At 36.6% G+C, this 18,362-nt stretch overlaps 1 protein-coding gene across 1 annotated transcript in view; it reads left to right on the top strand.

The window, feature by feature from the left end:
• Positions 1-18,362, top strand: part of KYNU (kynureninase) — a 114,936-nt gene that overhangs the window by 75,711 nt on the left and 20,863 nt on the right. The window contains exons 8-9 of the mRNA XM_070957015.1: positions 5,492-5,590; positions 6,524-6,597. Of these exons, the coding sequence (XP_070813116.1) occupies positions 5,492-5,590; positions 6,524-6,597 (173 nt within the window). The remainder of the gene's footprint in view (positions 1-5,491; positions 5,591-6,523; positions 6,598-18,362) is intronic.

Genomic DNA, 18,362 nt, shown 5'->3' with positions numbered 1-18,362 from the left:
GGCATATCACTTCTATATCTTTAGAATCCCTAAATTTTCTAAAATGAAAAAAAAAGGGAGGTCAAGGCCAGCTGTTGTGACATACCATAAACTCTGTCCTTTTTGTTTGTGTGCTGTGACAATGCAAACAGTATGTATGGATAGAATGGAGGTTATGGTGCATTTGGATGCAATCTCGGGATCCTGCAGATAACTCTGCACAAATCATACCAAGTACGCAATGCTCAAAATGCTGAATTTTGAAAGAACAATTCTGATAGTTTTCTGGTGATTGAGACAAGATAGGAATGGAAACAGTTTATTTCTGACAGATCTTCTATTTCTACACCCACTTCTAATTTTGCCAAAAATGGCATTGGAAATTGGCCATTTTGTTGCTTTGTTGGCATTCAATGCAGTACAATACAAAAATATGTATGTACTACATATGCGTTGCAGATAGTGTTGCTATCTGCTGCCAAATGCAAAAAACTATGTTGCTTTGTTTTACTTATTGTGCTTTGCAGACAGATTGCCAGGTGAAAGAAGGGTGCATTCTCAATGTGAATTTTCTTTAGAATAGAATAATAGAGTTGGAATGGAACTTGGAGGTCTTCCAGTCCAACCCCCTGCTTCAGCAAGTGACCCTATACTATGTCAGATAAATGGTTGTCCAATCTTTTTTTAAAAAAAAGTCTTGAGCAGTAGCCAGAAAAAATATGTTTTTTACTGTTTATATTTTCATGAGCTGCATTGAAATAGGTTCTTTTTTGTCAGTTCATTGTTGGGCTCAGTTCTGTGGACACTTAAAAGATTTCATTGAAAAAGTCTACTTCATTATTATTTTAGTTTGGCTACGTTTCCAACAAAAGCCATGAAAGAAATTAGGTTGAAATTTGAATAACAGCAATAAGAAAATATTTCTTCAGCAGGAAAATATATTAGAAGGTTACTTGCTCTTACAGTGGAATGAATGGAAAATAGATGCAAAGCAAGAGGATATGGAAGCTGCTTGGAACAGATGAAAATCTCATGTTCCACTGTGCAATAGAAGCATGTGGAGTTAATGCTAATAGGAAATAAGAAACAAACAAAAGATTCTTGGACAAAACGCCTATAAAATGCAAAACAGAGGGTAAGAGAGTTATTGCATAATGTGTAGAGCGGAAGAAAGTTAGTCGCAAAGGATAAGTCAAAGAGAGTAAGGAAAATTGTTAAGATTAAAAGAGGCATTGAAAACTGAAAGTGTGTTTGGTGGAAACTTAAAAAAAATACTTTAAAAGTAGATAAAGAGGTCTGATCAAGGAGCCTCCAGTTGAGTGAACAGAACTGAAAGTAAATACGATGAAATAAATTGGACTGGAAGGAATATCATACAGAGATTTGTATGAGAATAATAGTGATATATTGAAGAGTGGAATTGAAATAAATGCTATAAATGTTAGTGTAGAAGAAAAAAAAACCCTTAAATTAAAAGATGCTTGCTCCTTTGGAGGAAAGCTATGGCAAACCCAGACAGCATATTAAAAAACAGAGACATCACCTTGCCAACAAAGGTCCATGTAGTCAAAACTATATGTTTTTCCCAGTAGTAATGCATGGCTGTGAGAGTTGGACCATAAGGAAGGCTGAGTGCCAAAGAATTGATGCTTTTGAATTGTGGTTCTGGAGAAGATTCTTGAGAATCTCTTGGTCTGCAAGGAGATCAAATCAGTCAATTGTAAAAAAAATCAACCCTAACTGTTCTTTGGAAGGACAGATACTGAAGCTGAAGCTCAAATACTTTGGCCACCTAATGAGAAGGGAGAACTCATTGGAAAAGACTCTGATGTTAGGAAAGATTGAAGGCAAAAGGAGAAGGGGATTGGATGAGATGGTTAGATAATGTCATTGAGGCAATGAACAAGAATTTAGGCAAACTCCAGTAGAGGATGGGGGAGAAGCTGGTGTGCTCTAGTCCATGAGGTCACAAAGAGTCAGACATGACTGAACAACAACAACAAAAGAAGAAAAATAATAATAAAAAGGATATCATAAATGTAAAAACATTAAAAGGTGAAGTTGGAGATAGATAACTGAGGAATGATTAACTCATTTATTATAGCCAAGGTCAGAATTATTAAAATATGAAAGTGGTCTGCTTGTTGAATGGTTGTGTGACTTGTTTTAAGGTATTTGAAAGAAGGTCAAGCACCTTAACAGAAGAATATGATTATTATTCTTCTGTGCAAAGGGAAATGTAGCAAGAGTGAATGCTAAGGTGGCTCAGTGGCTAAGACACTGAGCTTGTCGATCAGAAAGGTCAGCAGTTCGGTAGTTCGAATCCCTAGTATAGGTCTCCTGCATGAGCAAGGAGTAGGACTAGACGACCTCCAAGGTCCCTTCCAACTTTGTTACTGTTACTACAGAGGAATTGGTTGTTAACTTTGTTAAGGAGAATTCCAATGTTTTGATTTAGAGAAAATATGTGATAAACGAAGATTAAATCTCAAAAGAAATACATGAAGGAAGAATGAATGAAGAGTAGGGGAAAACCAAGAAAATCTTGGTTTAATAACATCACCAAAAAAGAGAAATGAGAAGTATATGGACCTGATGGAAGATATGAGGGTTTGCAAGGATAGTATCTCATGGAGAGGAATGGATAGTGACGATACAGACTAGATTGTTTTCTATTTATGTATTTCATGGTTGTAATCTCTTTGGTTTAATATTTCTTATTTGTTTTCTGTGCTTTTCATAATACCAAGGGATAGAATGATAGGCGTGTTTATATTTTCAGTCAGAACACAACCAACTTAAAATGTTTTTGCAGAATGTTCTGGCTAAGGCTGGCCTACCCCATGTTTGGAACACAGTGTTTTGTTCATTTTCCTTTTGCTTTATGCATGTCCCTGTGCATTATATATTCTAGAAGCATCTAGCATTATGAAAATCAAGTGTCCAGCCTTGAAGAAATAAACATCTCTCGTATACCTCCAAATGAGAGCTGGAATATGCAGTATTTTTGTTTTGTATTAGCCCTGATTCTGAACCTGGGAGTGGGGGGTGTGAGGAGGAAGAGGAGATCAACAAAGACATGTAATATATAGAGGCTTCTCTTACACTGAGGGATTTAAGGAATATCATTGTCACTCATTGACAGATATTTGCTAATTAAGTTATTTTATTTTTATTTTTTTCAAATCCATTTCTTGAGTTTCTTTCCAGAGTTATGATGCATACACATAGACATTTCATTGTAAAATGTTAAATGAACTAAATAAGCTTGAAAAATCATCTCAAACTTATTTCTCCATCTTTATTGTACAACTCAGTCAATATTTTCTGGTCAGATCTTATTCTCTAGACATGGCATGACATGAATTTACTATGTGGCTGGTTTAATTCCAAACACATCCCATCACCATCCAATTGTCCGGCTTTTGTTATTGGTACTGTTTTCCCTGTAAATTGTGTAGTACTGCTTAAGAGGCATGCTATAGTACAGCTTCAGATCTTGTCTTCTTTCTGATTTATTCTTATTCTTTATAACCATTTATTTTCCTTCCTTCCTTCCTTCCTTCCTTCCTTCCTTCCTTCCTTCCTTCCTTCCTTCCTTCCTCCCTCCCTCCCTCCCTCCCTCCCTTCCTCCCTCCCTCCCTCCCTCCCTTCCTTCCTCATTTCTCAGGAATAGTTATTGTAAACAATTTATAGATGTAGAGATGAACAACTACTTTATTTAGTTCAACCCACAGCTACAGATATTCTGTTCTGTCAGAAATACTTTACTTACTTAATCCAAATGGATTTATTATCATAGGATAGAAATTTTGGGTTGTTCCCCTTTCCTAACAGTATTTAACAAATAGCCCTGCTCAATTTAATCCTGACGTGAAGTATGCTAAATTTTGTATGAATTTCTTTGCCTAGTGACTAGCAAATCTATTCCATATGAGCTATTGGTATATTGGTAAATATTATTATTAATTCTGAGGTTTCCTCTACTGTTAAACATTCTTGTGATACATTCTAAAGACTTTTGTTTTAATGCAAGGTCAAATAGATAGATAGATAGATAGATAGATAGATAGATAGATAGATAGATAGATAGATGATAGACAGACAGACAGACAGACAGACAGATAGATTAAAGTGTCTTTTACTTCAGTAGTTAATGTCTCAATTAATACCAAGGCAAATTTAAGGATAGAACCAACAGAAGTTCAACCACCACCACTAAAGCAACCAAAATGCTGCTGGCATTTCAGCATCAAGGTTTGTAAATATAAGGATGAGAACAGCAATATGAAGCATTTGGGACATTCAGCACTCAATGTTCTTTACCTTTAATAGCCACAAAGTTCCAACCCACCCCAAAAAATAAAAAGGGGTTGAAAAACCACTGGAATCCATCTCTTTGAGATACCTCTAACCTGGAAAAAAACCCACCATTCCAGTTTGATGACAATTAATTCTGGCTAAAAAAATATCCATTAATAGCACACAGCAGTGTTTAATTTTCCCACTTGTATTTTTTTTTTTAATCTATCATTTTCAGCTTTATTTTGAAACTTACACAGTCTGCAAGTTTGTCCTTTCACCCTGAAAGGACTTTTCTGTGCTGGCAGCCTCATTAGTGGCTTCATTAGAATTAGCATGTTGCACTTATAAATGCAATTATTTTCAGAGAGGGAGATACAGCCAAGTAGAGTTAATATATTGAAATACGGCTTTAATAATTTAGATGGCGAAAAAGACAGAAGCCAACATTTCCTAAGTCTTTGTGTTCTTATTTGAGAAAAGATTTCAGAATTTATGCCCTTGCTGTTCATCCTCCCACCATACTTATAAAGGCTTTTAAAGAATATGTAAAATATTCTTCAGTGTGTAGTCCATACAAAAAATGTACTGTATTTTTCAACATTTTATTTTTCTGCTGCTATTTTTTTATTTAAACATACTGCCATCAAGTGGCAATTTGTATAAATAAACCATAGCTTGTATTTTACATCGTCTTTCAGTTTCAGAAGTGAAATGTGTATAGAAGTCATGGGAAAAAATATACTAAGCTGAATTTTTAGCACTTTTTAAACACTTCTCTTAATTTATTTCCAATTTGGGGTGAACATGTTTTCACAATATGGAAATGCTAGAAATATTTCAAAATAAATGAAAAGGGGGTTCTTAGGATCCATGAAAATTAGGCAGACGTAAAGATAAGTTAACTGTATAGTTTTGGGTGGGAAAATCTGACTTTTATCTAAAAAAAGATTTTTCTTTCAACATGGACTTCCAAGTCAATAAAATAACATGTATTAGGTTCAGAGAAGCTAAATGTTGTTGCCATTTGGAAAAAGCACTTTTGGAACATTACCTCATCTGTTTCTAAGTTCAAGTCATCACGGCTAATATGTCTGTTTTTAAATATTTAAGTTCTTAACAATTGTGTAAAAGTTGTAAAAAAAAAGTATATTTTTTAAAAGTTCAGTAAAAATGTAAAGAAACATGATGACATCTATTTGTCTAAAAGGGCTGCTTTGTTGGATTTGACCTGGCCCATGCTGTTGGCAACGTAGAACTACATTTACATGAGTGGGGAGTTGACTTCGCTTGCTGGTGTTCTTACAAGGTGAGCATATATTTATCATTCGAAATAATTAGTAATAATTAATTTTGGTTGCTCTTGCACAAACTCAGAGCCAATATGGAACAGTTGGTTAAATGTCAGAGAGGATAACCCTTTATTTATTTCACACAACTTTTGGTATATTTTACATGTTGAGTAGGATAATGAATAGTGCACTTAATTAAAATGATTTATCAGTAAAAATGGATAAAAAATAGTACGAGTCCAAAAATGAGAGTGAGAGAACTTTCCATAAATTAGTATGAAACAAAAATTCTACTGATGCACAGCAGAACTTGAAGGATACATTTTAAATGTTCTTTCTCAATCTAAAGAAAGGCTAGAAACTGAATAGATAGTCCCTTCATGGATCACTGCCTTGTCATGGCGAAGGGGTTTGCGCAGCTCAAAGAAGCTATGAGCTATGCCATGCAGGACCAGCCAAGACCAGTCATTGTGGAGAGCTCTCTGATAAGACATGGTCCACTAGAGAAGGAAATGGCAACCCTCTCTAGTATCCTTGCCAAGAAAAACCCATGGACAGTATCAAAAGACTAAAAGATAGGACACCTCAGGTCGGAAAGTGCCAATATGCTACTGGGAAAGAGTGAAGGACAATTATAAGTAGCTCCAGAGGATGAGATGGTTAGATAATATCATCAGCGCAATCGGCATGGACTTGAGTGGACCCCAGGAGACAGTGGAGGACAGGGGGAGCCTGGTGTGCTGTGGTCCATGGGGTGGCAAGGAGTCGGACACAACATAGCAACTGAACAGCAACAACCTATTTTTAAGGGTCCTCCATTCATAGTTATTTGGATCACATTTACATCACAATATGACAGTACTCTCCAAAAAAGAAAAAAAACACCTTGTTTTGCTTTCTGTGCATGATGAAATCAAGAGGATGTTTAAATGAGGAATTCCATCTTACAGTACCTGAATTCTGGAGCTGGGGGTCTAGCTGGTGCTTACATTCATGAGAAACATTCCAAGACTATGAAACCAGCGTAAGTATCATTCTAGACAATATATTGTAATATTAACCTTTGCTGAATTCATTGGTCTCTACTTATAAAAGTGTTGATAAATATAAACCTCACGTTTGCATGGGTTATGATGTGGTCCTATGAAGGGGGCATATTTTTCTGCCTTTTGGATGAAGAATGGAAGCATTTCTTTAAAAACTGCATTTTTAGGTTTAACTTTTTTTTTTACTTATAATATAAAATAAGATACAAATTACAAAAGTAAATAGGAGAACGGTGGGGAGGAAGAGAAGTGAGGAAAGGTAAGGGGAAAAAAAGAAAAGGAAACATTGACTTCTGACTCTCTCTACTGCAGTAAAATAAGGCATTAACATCAAATCACAACTTTTTGTTTCTTCAAAAACTGCATTTTTAAAGTTGTAATAGAATTTGTATGTCATGAAGTGCCAAGATCTGTCTGTCTGTCTGACTCTCTCTCTCTCTCACACACACACACACTTAGTATATCTTGCACATGTTCACAGTAGTAAAAGACTGTCTTTGCACAAGTTGAAAACAAGCATTTTGTGAAATAGTCAAGCAATCATGAAACATTACACAATTACAATATTGTTCTAAGAAATTTGCACAGAGAAGAAAGATCTGAGTGAAGATCTAAGCTTCCTACCCTGCAAAATCTCTTTAAGGGAGTGTAGAACTTCTTGGAATGATCCTGTGATTACACAGTATTAGGTGATGCTCAAGCATTCAGATAAATTCAGATCACTTTTCAGTTGCAGGAAGATCATACCATTTTGAGCATTTTAATACAGAGAGTCAGAGACACATAACTCCATATGCTTAATATAAATTCAGCTCTTCTCTTCTGCACATCTTCAGGTTAGAATGGCAATTGGGATCATAGTGATTGCCATTGCTCAGGGTATTGTAAAGCACAACATCACTTGACCACATTGCTTAACAACAGCAATCGAGGCAGTCAGATTGCCATTGTAACCCCAAGATATGTGTGGGTCATTAAGTGGAAAGCAGTGAAGAGTCTCAGGTAAGGAGTGTGGCGTTGCCACACGAACATGGAGGAAGCCTGATGCAAGCAGCATGTGAGTTACTGCCATGCAGCTCAAGCACAGGAAAACCAACGAGGCAAGAGCATAGGTGTGCACTAGCAGAGGAAGGCCAAAGGAAGGAGGGATCAGTGCCAGCATGGGAAGGTTGAGGAAAGGAGGGCATGGATCCATGTGAGTGTAGGGAAGCTATGAAAAGGAGAGTGTAGGGCAGTGCTCAGGAAGAGCAGGGGGTGGGGGTGGGAAACTTAACCAGAGTGATTTGTGACCTTCCCTGCCCGCTTCCCAGTTGACTTTTTTCCTGGGAAGTGAGCAGGGAAGGTTGCAAAGAATATCATGTAACTGCAGGACACTGCAACCATTGTAAGTTTGATCTGGTTGCCAAGTGCCTGAATTGTGATCACATGGGTATGCTGCGAAGGCTGGATCTCCAAGGACCAATCATAAGTTCCACTCGTTCCTAGCACCATCAACATTGAACAGTCACTGAACGAGAGGTCATTAAGTGAGGACTGCCTGTGTACCGTACGTTGCTAATCAGTGTGTTGTTTTCTTACTTACCATGAAGAATCAAGCTCTTTATTCATCTGGCTTGAACGAAAGGGCAGTAGATGCCAGTTGTTGCAGAAGTACTTGATCAAGAAGACTACTTTCTCTATTCTATATAGACTTTGTGGAGGAGGCAGGAAGATTTACCAGTTAATATAGTCTTCTATTTTTTTCCTTAAATAACTCTTTGTTTAATGGGACCTGATTTGTGAAGATTACAGCTGTGATAACAAAACTGCAATGTAACAAGAATTTTAGCTTTTCCCTATTATGTTTGTGTTCCTGGAATTGAAAGTCAGAAGCCTCCCTTTCCCAAATGTGTGGGGGGCCTTGGTGGCTCACGTGGTAAGATGCTGAGCTTGTGCTCTGCTGAGGTCGGCAGCTCAGTGGTTTGATTCCCGTGAGCGAATAAACCATGTAGGGACAGGAAAGAAACCTCCCCGGATTGCTTATTCCCCGGCTAACATGTGCCATACACTAAATAAATGAATAATTTCCCAAATGTGTCTGATAGAAGTGTGGTATATGGTTCATGTTTCATATTGTAGGAGTGAAATGGGTATGGGAAGAAGACAATGGGCAAAAGCCACAGAGATTCTTTGTTTTGTAGAACACAAGGTAGAAAGACGGCCTGCTGCCTTGGGGTTGTTGTGATCTAGTATGATGGAATTTAAAAAGTCGCACACCTGATGTGGTAAATCTGCACACAACAAGGAAATTATAGCTATAGTAAAAGATGTGCTAGCATCTCCTGCTTCTCTAAAGCCTTGTTACAGGATAACATATCTTATTATTTTCCTTCACTCCTAGTGTCTGTGTGAATGTGAGAGAGTAAAAAGGGTAGCAAAGTCACTGGGAGTGAGACAGAGATAAACATTAGAATGACAGAAAGGGTTAGAGTGTTCCAGTATTTGTCCTGCTTGTACCTGAAATATAATCCCCTGATATCAAGGGGGGGGGGAAACAGGAGAGAATTTCTTTTGCTCGCCAACTTGTGATGTAGGGTTGTACTATTTACATGGTAGTCTAAACATTCATGGCATGAATCATATTGAAACATAATTTATAGGATAACCTCTGAAATTTGCACATTCCCTCTCCCTGTGAAATCTATTATTTTGCATGATAAATTCTCCTTATAGCCTTAATGTGAGAGCAGCTATTCAGTCCTGCGGTTATGATACTTACAATACTCCGTGGAGAATAGGTTGTAAGAGATAGTCCTTCTGGTTGTATAATCCAAAGAGAATTTGGCAGAAGAAGTAAAAGTTTGTCGCTATATATAGGAAACTAGCTTTCAGCTAGAGAAACAAGGTTCTCCCACCCGCCCCTCATATTTTCTAAAAGTACAGTAATGCCAGTCACGGGATTGCAGATATAGCATGTGCAGTCTTTAACAAACAAAACTAGGTCATCCATACAGAAAACAAAATGTAATGAAATACAAAGGGCTGAATCCAGATTTAATGCTCAGTAAAATGCTGAGAATGGTAAAGAAAGAAGTGTGAGTCTTTTTTTTTTTTTTTTTTTTTTTTGCAGATTCCAAGTTCCTTATGCTGTTTAATAGCAAATTGAAGGAATGCTTTAGAATCGGGAGAGATATAATCCTGGGATCTGCAGCATTAGTCAATGCTCTGCTCTTTCAGCATAAAGAATTTTTTGTTTTGGTTCTAGGTTTACAATGGGGAATAACCTTTCATCCATTCTTATGGCAGACAGAATTCAACCAATAAAGTACGATTGTTCACATACAGAACAGTGTTATGGTGCCATCAACGTTCTATAACCTGCATTAGGCAGTCTCAATATATCACAGAGAATTACAGTACAAAAAAAAAAGGGTGGGGGGAAGCAAATGAAGTTAAAATGGTTTATAGTTGCAGTCTTCCAAATTAGCCTGTTTAGTGTTATTTATGGATTAGTCTTGAGATTTGGCATATTAGTTCCTAATGTTCAAGATCTTTGTCATCTGCTTCTTTTTATTTTCCACTGAGTATCACCGGGTCACCCAGTAAGGCATTGAGACAAAACTAAATTTGTCTATGTCATAGTATTCCATTTTGTAGCTGATTTAAATGCAGAACATTTTGCTCTATGCCATACAATCAAATAGAGTAGAATTTAACTGCTGTAGAAGCTGTTAGTGATATGCTGCTTCTGGAAAGTCTTTAATCCTCATTTGAATCAAGGATGACACCCAGTGGCCACACAGATTCATTCCAATGTATAAATGGGGAACATGATTTCATTTCTTTTTCTTTTAGTGATCTCTTCGAGAAATAATTAAATATTTCTTCCTCATGAACTCTCTATTGTCATTTAAATTGTTTAATCACTTTTTTTTCACATTGTGGCTCACATGAGGGTAACATTTCCCATTGCCCATAGAGATTTTTTTTGAAAATCCCTCTTTCATATTATTGATATTTCAGAAAAGTAATTCATCTGGAATTTATTAAATTACAAGTGCAATCAGTGTAGACATATGAATCCCTACTCTCCTCACTAATAAAGGGCATTAAAACTTACTAAATTTTATCAAGATAAATTAGGATGCATTCTCAGTCCCTAATATCATTTGTCGTGCTTTTGAAAATTGTTACACTAGTTTCACATCATTAAAAAGGTAAAACCATAAATAGCAAGAGCACTTACAGTAGTGCCCAAAATTGTGGAAACCTTTTGGGAAAAGTGTATTTTTAAGATTTGATGGCTAATAACACCACTTTTTTGTGGAGTTTCAAGATAATCATATTCCACTGCTGGAATGGCCTGGGAATAGCCCAGATCTTAACCCAATTTGAAAATCTATGGAGCCGACTAAAGAAACTTGTTAGTCAGAAGCGACCCAGCAATAAAACCCAGTTAATAGAAGCAATCATTCAATCTTGGTTTCACATTATAACAGCTGCAGAACTAAAAAACTTGGTTTACTCCATGGGAAGACATTGTAAGGCCGTAATTTATGCTAAAGGTTACCCAACTAAGTATTAACTGATGTGATAATTTTTGTATATCTCATTTTTTCTACATGTTTCAGTTTTCTTCTTTATACTGTAACTGCTATTTTAATAGCAAATCCTTCATAAAAGTTATTGCATTACATTCTTGATTAAATTATCTTTCCATTGATATATAATTTTATGGTACTACTCCAAAAAAAATGGAGTTAATGGTGTTATTATCTAGTTTTAGAAAATACACTTTTTCCAAAAGGTTTCCACAATTTTGGCCACTACTGTAGACTTATATACCACTTCATAGTGCTTTACAGCCCTCTCTAAGCGGCTTATAACATCAGCATATTGCCCCGCAACAATCTGGGTCCTCATTTTATCAACCTCAGAAGGATAGAAGACTGTAAATGTTCTGAATATTAATATATTTAAAACTTTGAATTTGTTTTACAACTCTTTGAATCCAACATCTCTGGAGATAATGGCCGATATTGTGCTAGAGTCTTCTACATAGGAATGTGAATTTCAGTTGGTAGGTGTAAATAGCATGAGACAAGACAAAGGCCATAAGATAGGAAATGTAAGGCAGTAGAGAAATCTGTGATCAATATTGCTTTCACCATTCTAATATAACACACCAGATACATTCTACAGTTCTATAATCTGCAGGCTATTGAAATAATTGTGATTGTAAGCTTCGGCTCAGCAAGGCTCTGATCACCATAATGCAATCTTAAACAAAGCCTGGATGGGAAAGCACATCCATAACACACACACACACACACTACACATACACATACACACACACACACACAGAGAGAGAGAGAGAGAGAGAGAGAGAGAGAGGGAGGGAGGGAGGGAGAGATTCTTACATATACTTGTTAAATTCCTGGAGATTTCAACAATATTATGGTTCTTTGTCTTTTTGGAGTTGCCTCTGTTTAGGTGATTGGCAAACTGGTATGAACTTTTATGGATTACAGTCCACACAATTGGGTATAGGGAATGTTATAAGTATACTCATGGATGGAGAAGGAAGTGTCAGAATAATGAAAATGCAAGTCAGAGGGAAATAACAACAGTTGTAGTGAAGGCATGACATTTATGACAACATATTGCAACCCAATGGCAAGGTTCTTAAAGGGGTTTCTTCATTCATTGTTGAGAGGAAAAGATAGTGTGTTTTATCAATCTCAACAATTCCATGCATTCACTTTTAGAACTTTGTTTATCTCATTCTCTAAGATAAAGCTTTTTATATTCTCTTGGTATCCACCATTTGATGATCGGGAGAGGTAGCTAATCATTTACCAGTTTTATTTATTTATTTTATTTATTTTAAATTTATATACTTAGTTAAGGGACAACCGTCCAAATAATCTGAGTTTTGTTTTGTTTTGTTCTTTTAATGTTCACTTCTCTTTCCCAAGATCAAAGAAAATCTTTAGGGCATCTTGCTACAAATCCCTGTCTTTCAGGACCTTCCAAAGTACCTGGAACAAAATGTAAAATGATAAGAATTGCTTACGCATGGTGGTATCACATGTAGTATCTAGAACATGTTGTTATGTATAGTGGCTACTTATCAGGATATATCAAAGCTAACAACAACAACAACAGGTCCTTGGGAAAGACTCAATAGGTGGATAAAAGTGCCAAATATAGTCTAAACATCTGGTTGACTGTATGAACAATCAAGTTAATATTTTATTAAAATTATGCTATCTGATTCCTGAGGACTTACAATTGTTAAAATATTTTAAAAAGGATAAGAATGACAGAGAGGAAGAGAAAGGAAACAAGGGGTATCAATCATCCTCTTCAAAAGTATGGACAAAGACAAGTTTTTAAGACCCTTTGAAATCTCAGTAGTGCAGGAGCTGTTCAAATTTTGGAGGAAACCTCATTCCAGAAGGCAATGCTCCTACAGGAAGGTAGTTTTCCAGAGTCCCAAGAAAGGATTATCAATATATGTAAAGCCACCAAAACATTAACCAAACTTTTTTGGTAGAATGTCTACAGAGAATCTCAATTATCCAAGTCATGGCTGTCCCAAAAGTGCTTTAGCGGTTAGAACTGAAGAAGCTTCTTGGATGAGAAGCAAAATGTTTTCAAAGGAAAAAAAAAAACCCAAACAAGTCCAGTTGCCTTTTGGAAAAGTACCTTTGGGACTATTTTGGTAGAAGATTAAAACAAAGTAACACTCATCTTAGAATTTAACATGCAATATTTTATTATAGAAACTTAAGCTCTAGCTTATCAAGAAAAGGCATAGATGAGACAACATTGATGTAATGTGTAGGGTGGCTCTAGATAAGAGGCCTCTTGCAAATCAGTCCTGATTTGATTTGATTTTATTTGAGTTTGAAATTCAACACCAGTCTGATTTCATTCAAGCTCAGTTTTTAAAAATATGTCCATAGGCTATAATGTGAAAGCATCCAAAAGCCTGCAGCTGCTTCATTTTTGGCAGAATGGGATGAAAACAGCAGAGATAATTGTTTTAAAGGACATTAACCCTGCTAAGTTTCATCTGGTTAATTCTCACTGAGATACATTTTTTCAAGCAGAGATGAAGAAAAAACAGTGTATATGTGCTAAACCAGTTGTTGTATCCCAACCTCAAAATAAACATTTCTCAGAGTTTTAAAAGTCCTAAATTATCCATTTGCCTTTCTGGGAAACAGACTTGGCATGACATTGAAACATAGTCACTCACTCACCCTTGGGGACACAAAGATTTGTTGCCATGATCAGGTGGGTGTCGAGAGCTCTGGCAACGCTATTTGGCAAAGGTGGTCCTTCCCAAGGAAGATCACCCCTGTCTCCCTTGACTAGGATGCCAGGCCAGGTAGAGCACATTGGCAAAGCCTAGATCCCTCTCAGCAGACTTGAAGAAGTACCCTTGACTTTCCCTTGAGGAATAGTGTAGCTATGCTGCAACTGAGTCACTTGTGTCACACTTGGAGTATTGGCAAGCTTGAGCTTTTTCTGTTAAGCAATAGCACTTAGACTTATATACCGCGTTACAGTCCTCTCTAAGTGGTTTATAGAGTCAGCATATTGCCCCCAACAATCTGGGTCCTCATTTTACCAACCTCGGAAGGATGGAAGGCTGAGTCAACCTTGAGCCGGGCAGGATCAAACTCCTAGCTGTAGGCAGAGTTAGCCAGTAATATTGCATTCTAATCATTGCAGCCCCATGTCTATTTGTAATCAACTTTGATAGAATATCAATCTTGGACAAGGCGTATAAGTCAATCTTATCTCTTATGGACATGGATGTAGAGAGTGTTGGCTTTCTAACAGTTGGCTGTGTTAGGAGAAGTAGCCTGGTGCAGTGGGATGCAGGGTCATAAAGATAAGCTGATGGAAAAAGAGGGCAGCATAGAGAAAGTGGCATTTGAAACTTTGCCATCCAACTATTATTAAGCCAAATTTTCCCATATGTCAAGAGGCTTCTATTTGTCATAATTATGCAGAGATCAAAAGTAAGCTTTCACTCCAGACTGCATATTATTGTATTAATAAGCCTTGTATCCGTATTTGGGGTGCTGAGAGCTGAACTCCCATAAAGGTACGCCTCGACCAATGACCATAATTGATCCCAAAATTTCTGTTGCTAAGCAACACTAAGCAACAGGAAAAGAGCCTTGGTAGTACAGTGGTCTAAGGCACCCTGTTATTAAGCTGGTTATTGAGACCAGCTGCCTGCAATTACTGCAGGTTCGAATCTCGCCAAGGCTCAAGGTTGACTCAGCCTTCCATCCTTTCTAAGGTAGGTAAATTGAGGACCCAGTTTGTGGGGGCAATAAGCTGACTTTGTATAAATATACAAAAGTATGAAGGCTATTGCTTAACGCATTGTAAGCCGCCCTGAGTCTCCGGAGAAGGGCGGCATATAAATCACATTTAAAAAACAAAACAAAACACAGTTGTTAAGTGAGTTTTGCCCCATTTTACGACCTTTCTTGCCACAGTTTTTAAGTGAATCATTGCAGTTGTTAAGTGAGTAACACGATTAATTGAATCTGCCTTCCCCATTGACTTTTCTTGCCAGAAGGTCGCAAAAGGTAATTACTTGACCTCGGAACACTGCGACCGTCATAGTAAATATGAGTCAGTTGCCAAGTGTCTGAGTTTTGATCACATGACCCTGGGGATGCTGCAACAGTTGTAAGTGTGAAAAACAGTCACAAGTCAGGTTTTTCACTGCCGCTGTAACTTTTTATTGAAAAAGTTTTACAGATACAAATTTTTCCCCATTTCCTTCCCTAACCCTCCCTAGCCCTCCCCTCCTCCCATGACTTCCCCAAGGTGAAATCCATCCACATTATATTATATCATATTTTACCTCCCTTCTATTCTCCCCCCTGTGTACTATACATTTCTGCATAACATTAAGATATTCTACCCCCTATATACTATACATTTCTACACAACATTCAGCTAAAAGCTATCTGGTACTTCCTAGTTTGGTATTTATTCTGCACATAATCTATCCATTTCTTCCATTCCCATGCATAGGTCTCTTGAGTCCGGTCTTTTAAGTAAGCTGATATCTTCGCCATTTCTGCAAAACTGGCCACCTTCAAAGTCCATTCTTCAATTGTAGGCATAACATCCCTTTTCCAATATCAATAACCTAGCTGCTGTCACCATGTACAGTATCAATTTTGTTTCACCCACTGAAAAGCCCTTAACTATACCCAATAAAAACAATTGAGAAGAAAATTGGAGTTTTTTCTTCAAAACATTTTGCATAACCCACCAAATTTTTATCCAGAAAGCCTTCACTTTCTTGCAGGTCCACCATGTATGATAATATGTAGCATCTACGCAATCACATCTCCAACATTTTGGTTGAACATTAGGATACATGCACGACAATTTCTTAGGATCTAGATGCCACCTATAAAACATTTTATAAAAATTTTCCCTCAAATTCTGTGACTGTGTAAATTTAACATTCTGAACCCATATTTTTTCCTACGTTTCCATCATAACTGATTCTGCAAAATTTTGCGCCCATTTTATCATACAATCTTTAACCAATTCATTTTCTGAGTCTCTTTCTAACAAAACATTATAAACCCTCTTAATATGCATTGGGCCTTTCTCTTTTATCTGTCTAACCAATTCTTCTTCATGCAACATTAATCCAATTTTTTGATCTTCTCTCCATCTCAGTTGAAGTTGATTATACTGTAACCAAGTTAAATTAATCCCTTCTTCCAACAGTGTGTTTAATGTCTTTAGTTGCCATCTACCCCCATCGCAAAAAAGTACTTCTTTATATAAAACCCCCCCGAGTGACTTTATATTTATATTCCGTATAATATGACCAAGATCCAACCACAACGGTATTTTATAATCCCATTTGAGCCGGTGCTTCTTCCATACTCTCATCAAGGAGTTTCTAAGCATATGGCTGTTGAATACTTTATCCACTTTATTTTCATAGAATAAATATGCATGCCAACCAAGTTCAAGATCATAACTCTCTATATTCAATATTCCAGTCTTTGTCCTTCCAAACCAATCGCTTGCGTCAACACTGCTGCTTCATAGTACAGTCACAGGTTTGGAAGTTTAAGACCACCCCTTTCACGAACATCTTGCATAATTTTCAATTTCACTCTTGGCTTTTTCTCATTCCAAACAAACTTATTCACTCCTTTTTGCCATTCCATCAACTGTTTATCACTTTTAAGCACCGGAATCATTTGAAACAAAAATAAAAATCTGGGTAGAACATTCATTTTAACCGCTGCTATTCTTCCAAGTAGAGACAGCTGCAGTTTTTTCCAGGTTTCCATATCCTTTTGTACCTTCCGCCACAACACCTCATAATTGTTTTGGAACAGTTTTGTATTTAAATCTGCAACTTGAACTCCTAGATATCTCACTTTTGGTACTATTTCAAAGCCTGCCTTCCTTTCCAGTTCCTTCTTTTGATCAACTGTCATATTTTTAATTATCATCTTGGTTTTTTTCTGATTCAGTCTAAATCCTGATACCATACCATATTCTTCTATAATGTCTTTCATCTGAATTATTGACTCCTTCTAGAAGCTATAACTTTGAACAGTCACTAAATGAATTGTCATAAGTCAAGGACTACCTGTAATGTGAGGGAATGGAGGGAGCACATTGCAGACTGACAATGTCTCTTTCCTACTGTAGTAGTTCCGAGACTGTACATTTTATAGTGCAAGTAGTCTGTTTTAATTTGGCAGGATTTCCAATTATAGGCAAAGAACCATAAAAGAAACCACTTAGAAGAATCCCAAAGTGTCTTTCTTGGTTTTTGGAGCTTGACACATTGCATGAGGAGAATCCACCCATGCCATTAGGATAAGAGAGAGAACGGGCCTGTGGCTGACCACTCTGAAGGAGTTAATGCGGGAAAATGAATGAAGCCCAAAGCAGTGTTAGTCCTGACATCCCAGAAGAGCTTCTGTTAAGCAGGGAATTTAATGAGCTGATAAAACTCGAGTAGTTTTACAAGTTGCTGATTACCTTTTGAGACCCCGGTGTCTTCATTATTAGTTGGGCTTCCTTCCTGTCTAATTTTAAATCGCTTCTCATCAATTAAGTACATACTTAACAAATAGGTAAAGGGGGGGAAGCATAAATACCTGCATTGCTTTGAATATTTGAAAATTGGATACTACCCGATCATAAACAAAACAATAAGTAACTTTATATAAAAGACTGGAAACCTCATGTGGACTCTTTGCTGAAAATGGAAAAAATGAATTGGTGATTTATGGATTTGCTGATGGAAAAGGGTTGACTATGGGAAGAAGGGAACTGTGTAATATAATCTTAAAAAGGAGGGAGGGATGATAAATTTATAATTGGTATAAAGAAGATCAAAAGTCACTTCTTTATATATCTTTCTCATCTTTTTCTCTTGCACTTCTTTTTTGTTTTCTATTATTTTTCTTAATATATTTTCACCTAGAATTTCTAATAAAAATTGTTCTTATAGGCTTCTTACTGAATTTTTTGTAAAAAAAGATAAAGACTGATAATAAACTGACATAAAGTAAAGAAAAAGAAGGAAAATAAAGAAAAAGCAAAACATGCAAGAAAAGAAAAATATTGAAGAAAAATTGAAAAGAAAGAAAAATAATAATTTCCGAAAATTCTTCACAAATTTATGACTACAATTATATTTTAACTTCCCTCTCTAGAGTTACCTCATAGT

Source organism: Pituophis catenifer, unplaced genomic scaffold, assembly GCF_029215685.1.
Source record: "Pituophis catenifer annectens isolate HBS135680 unplaced genomic scaffold, rPitCat1.0.hap2 SCAF_1, whole genome shotgun sequence".
In the NCBI taxonomy this organism is placed as follows: Eukaryota; Metazoa; Chordata; class Lepidosauria; order Squamata; family Colubridae; genus Pituophis; species Pituophis catenifer.
This window is presented reverse-complemented; position numbering and strand designations above follow the sequence as displayed.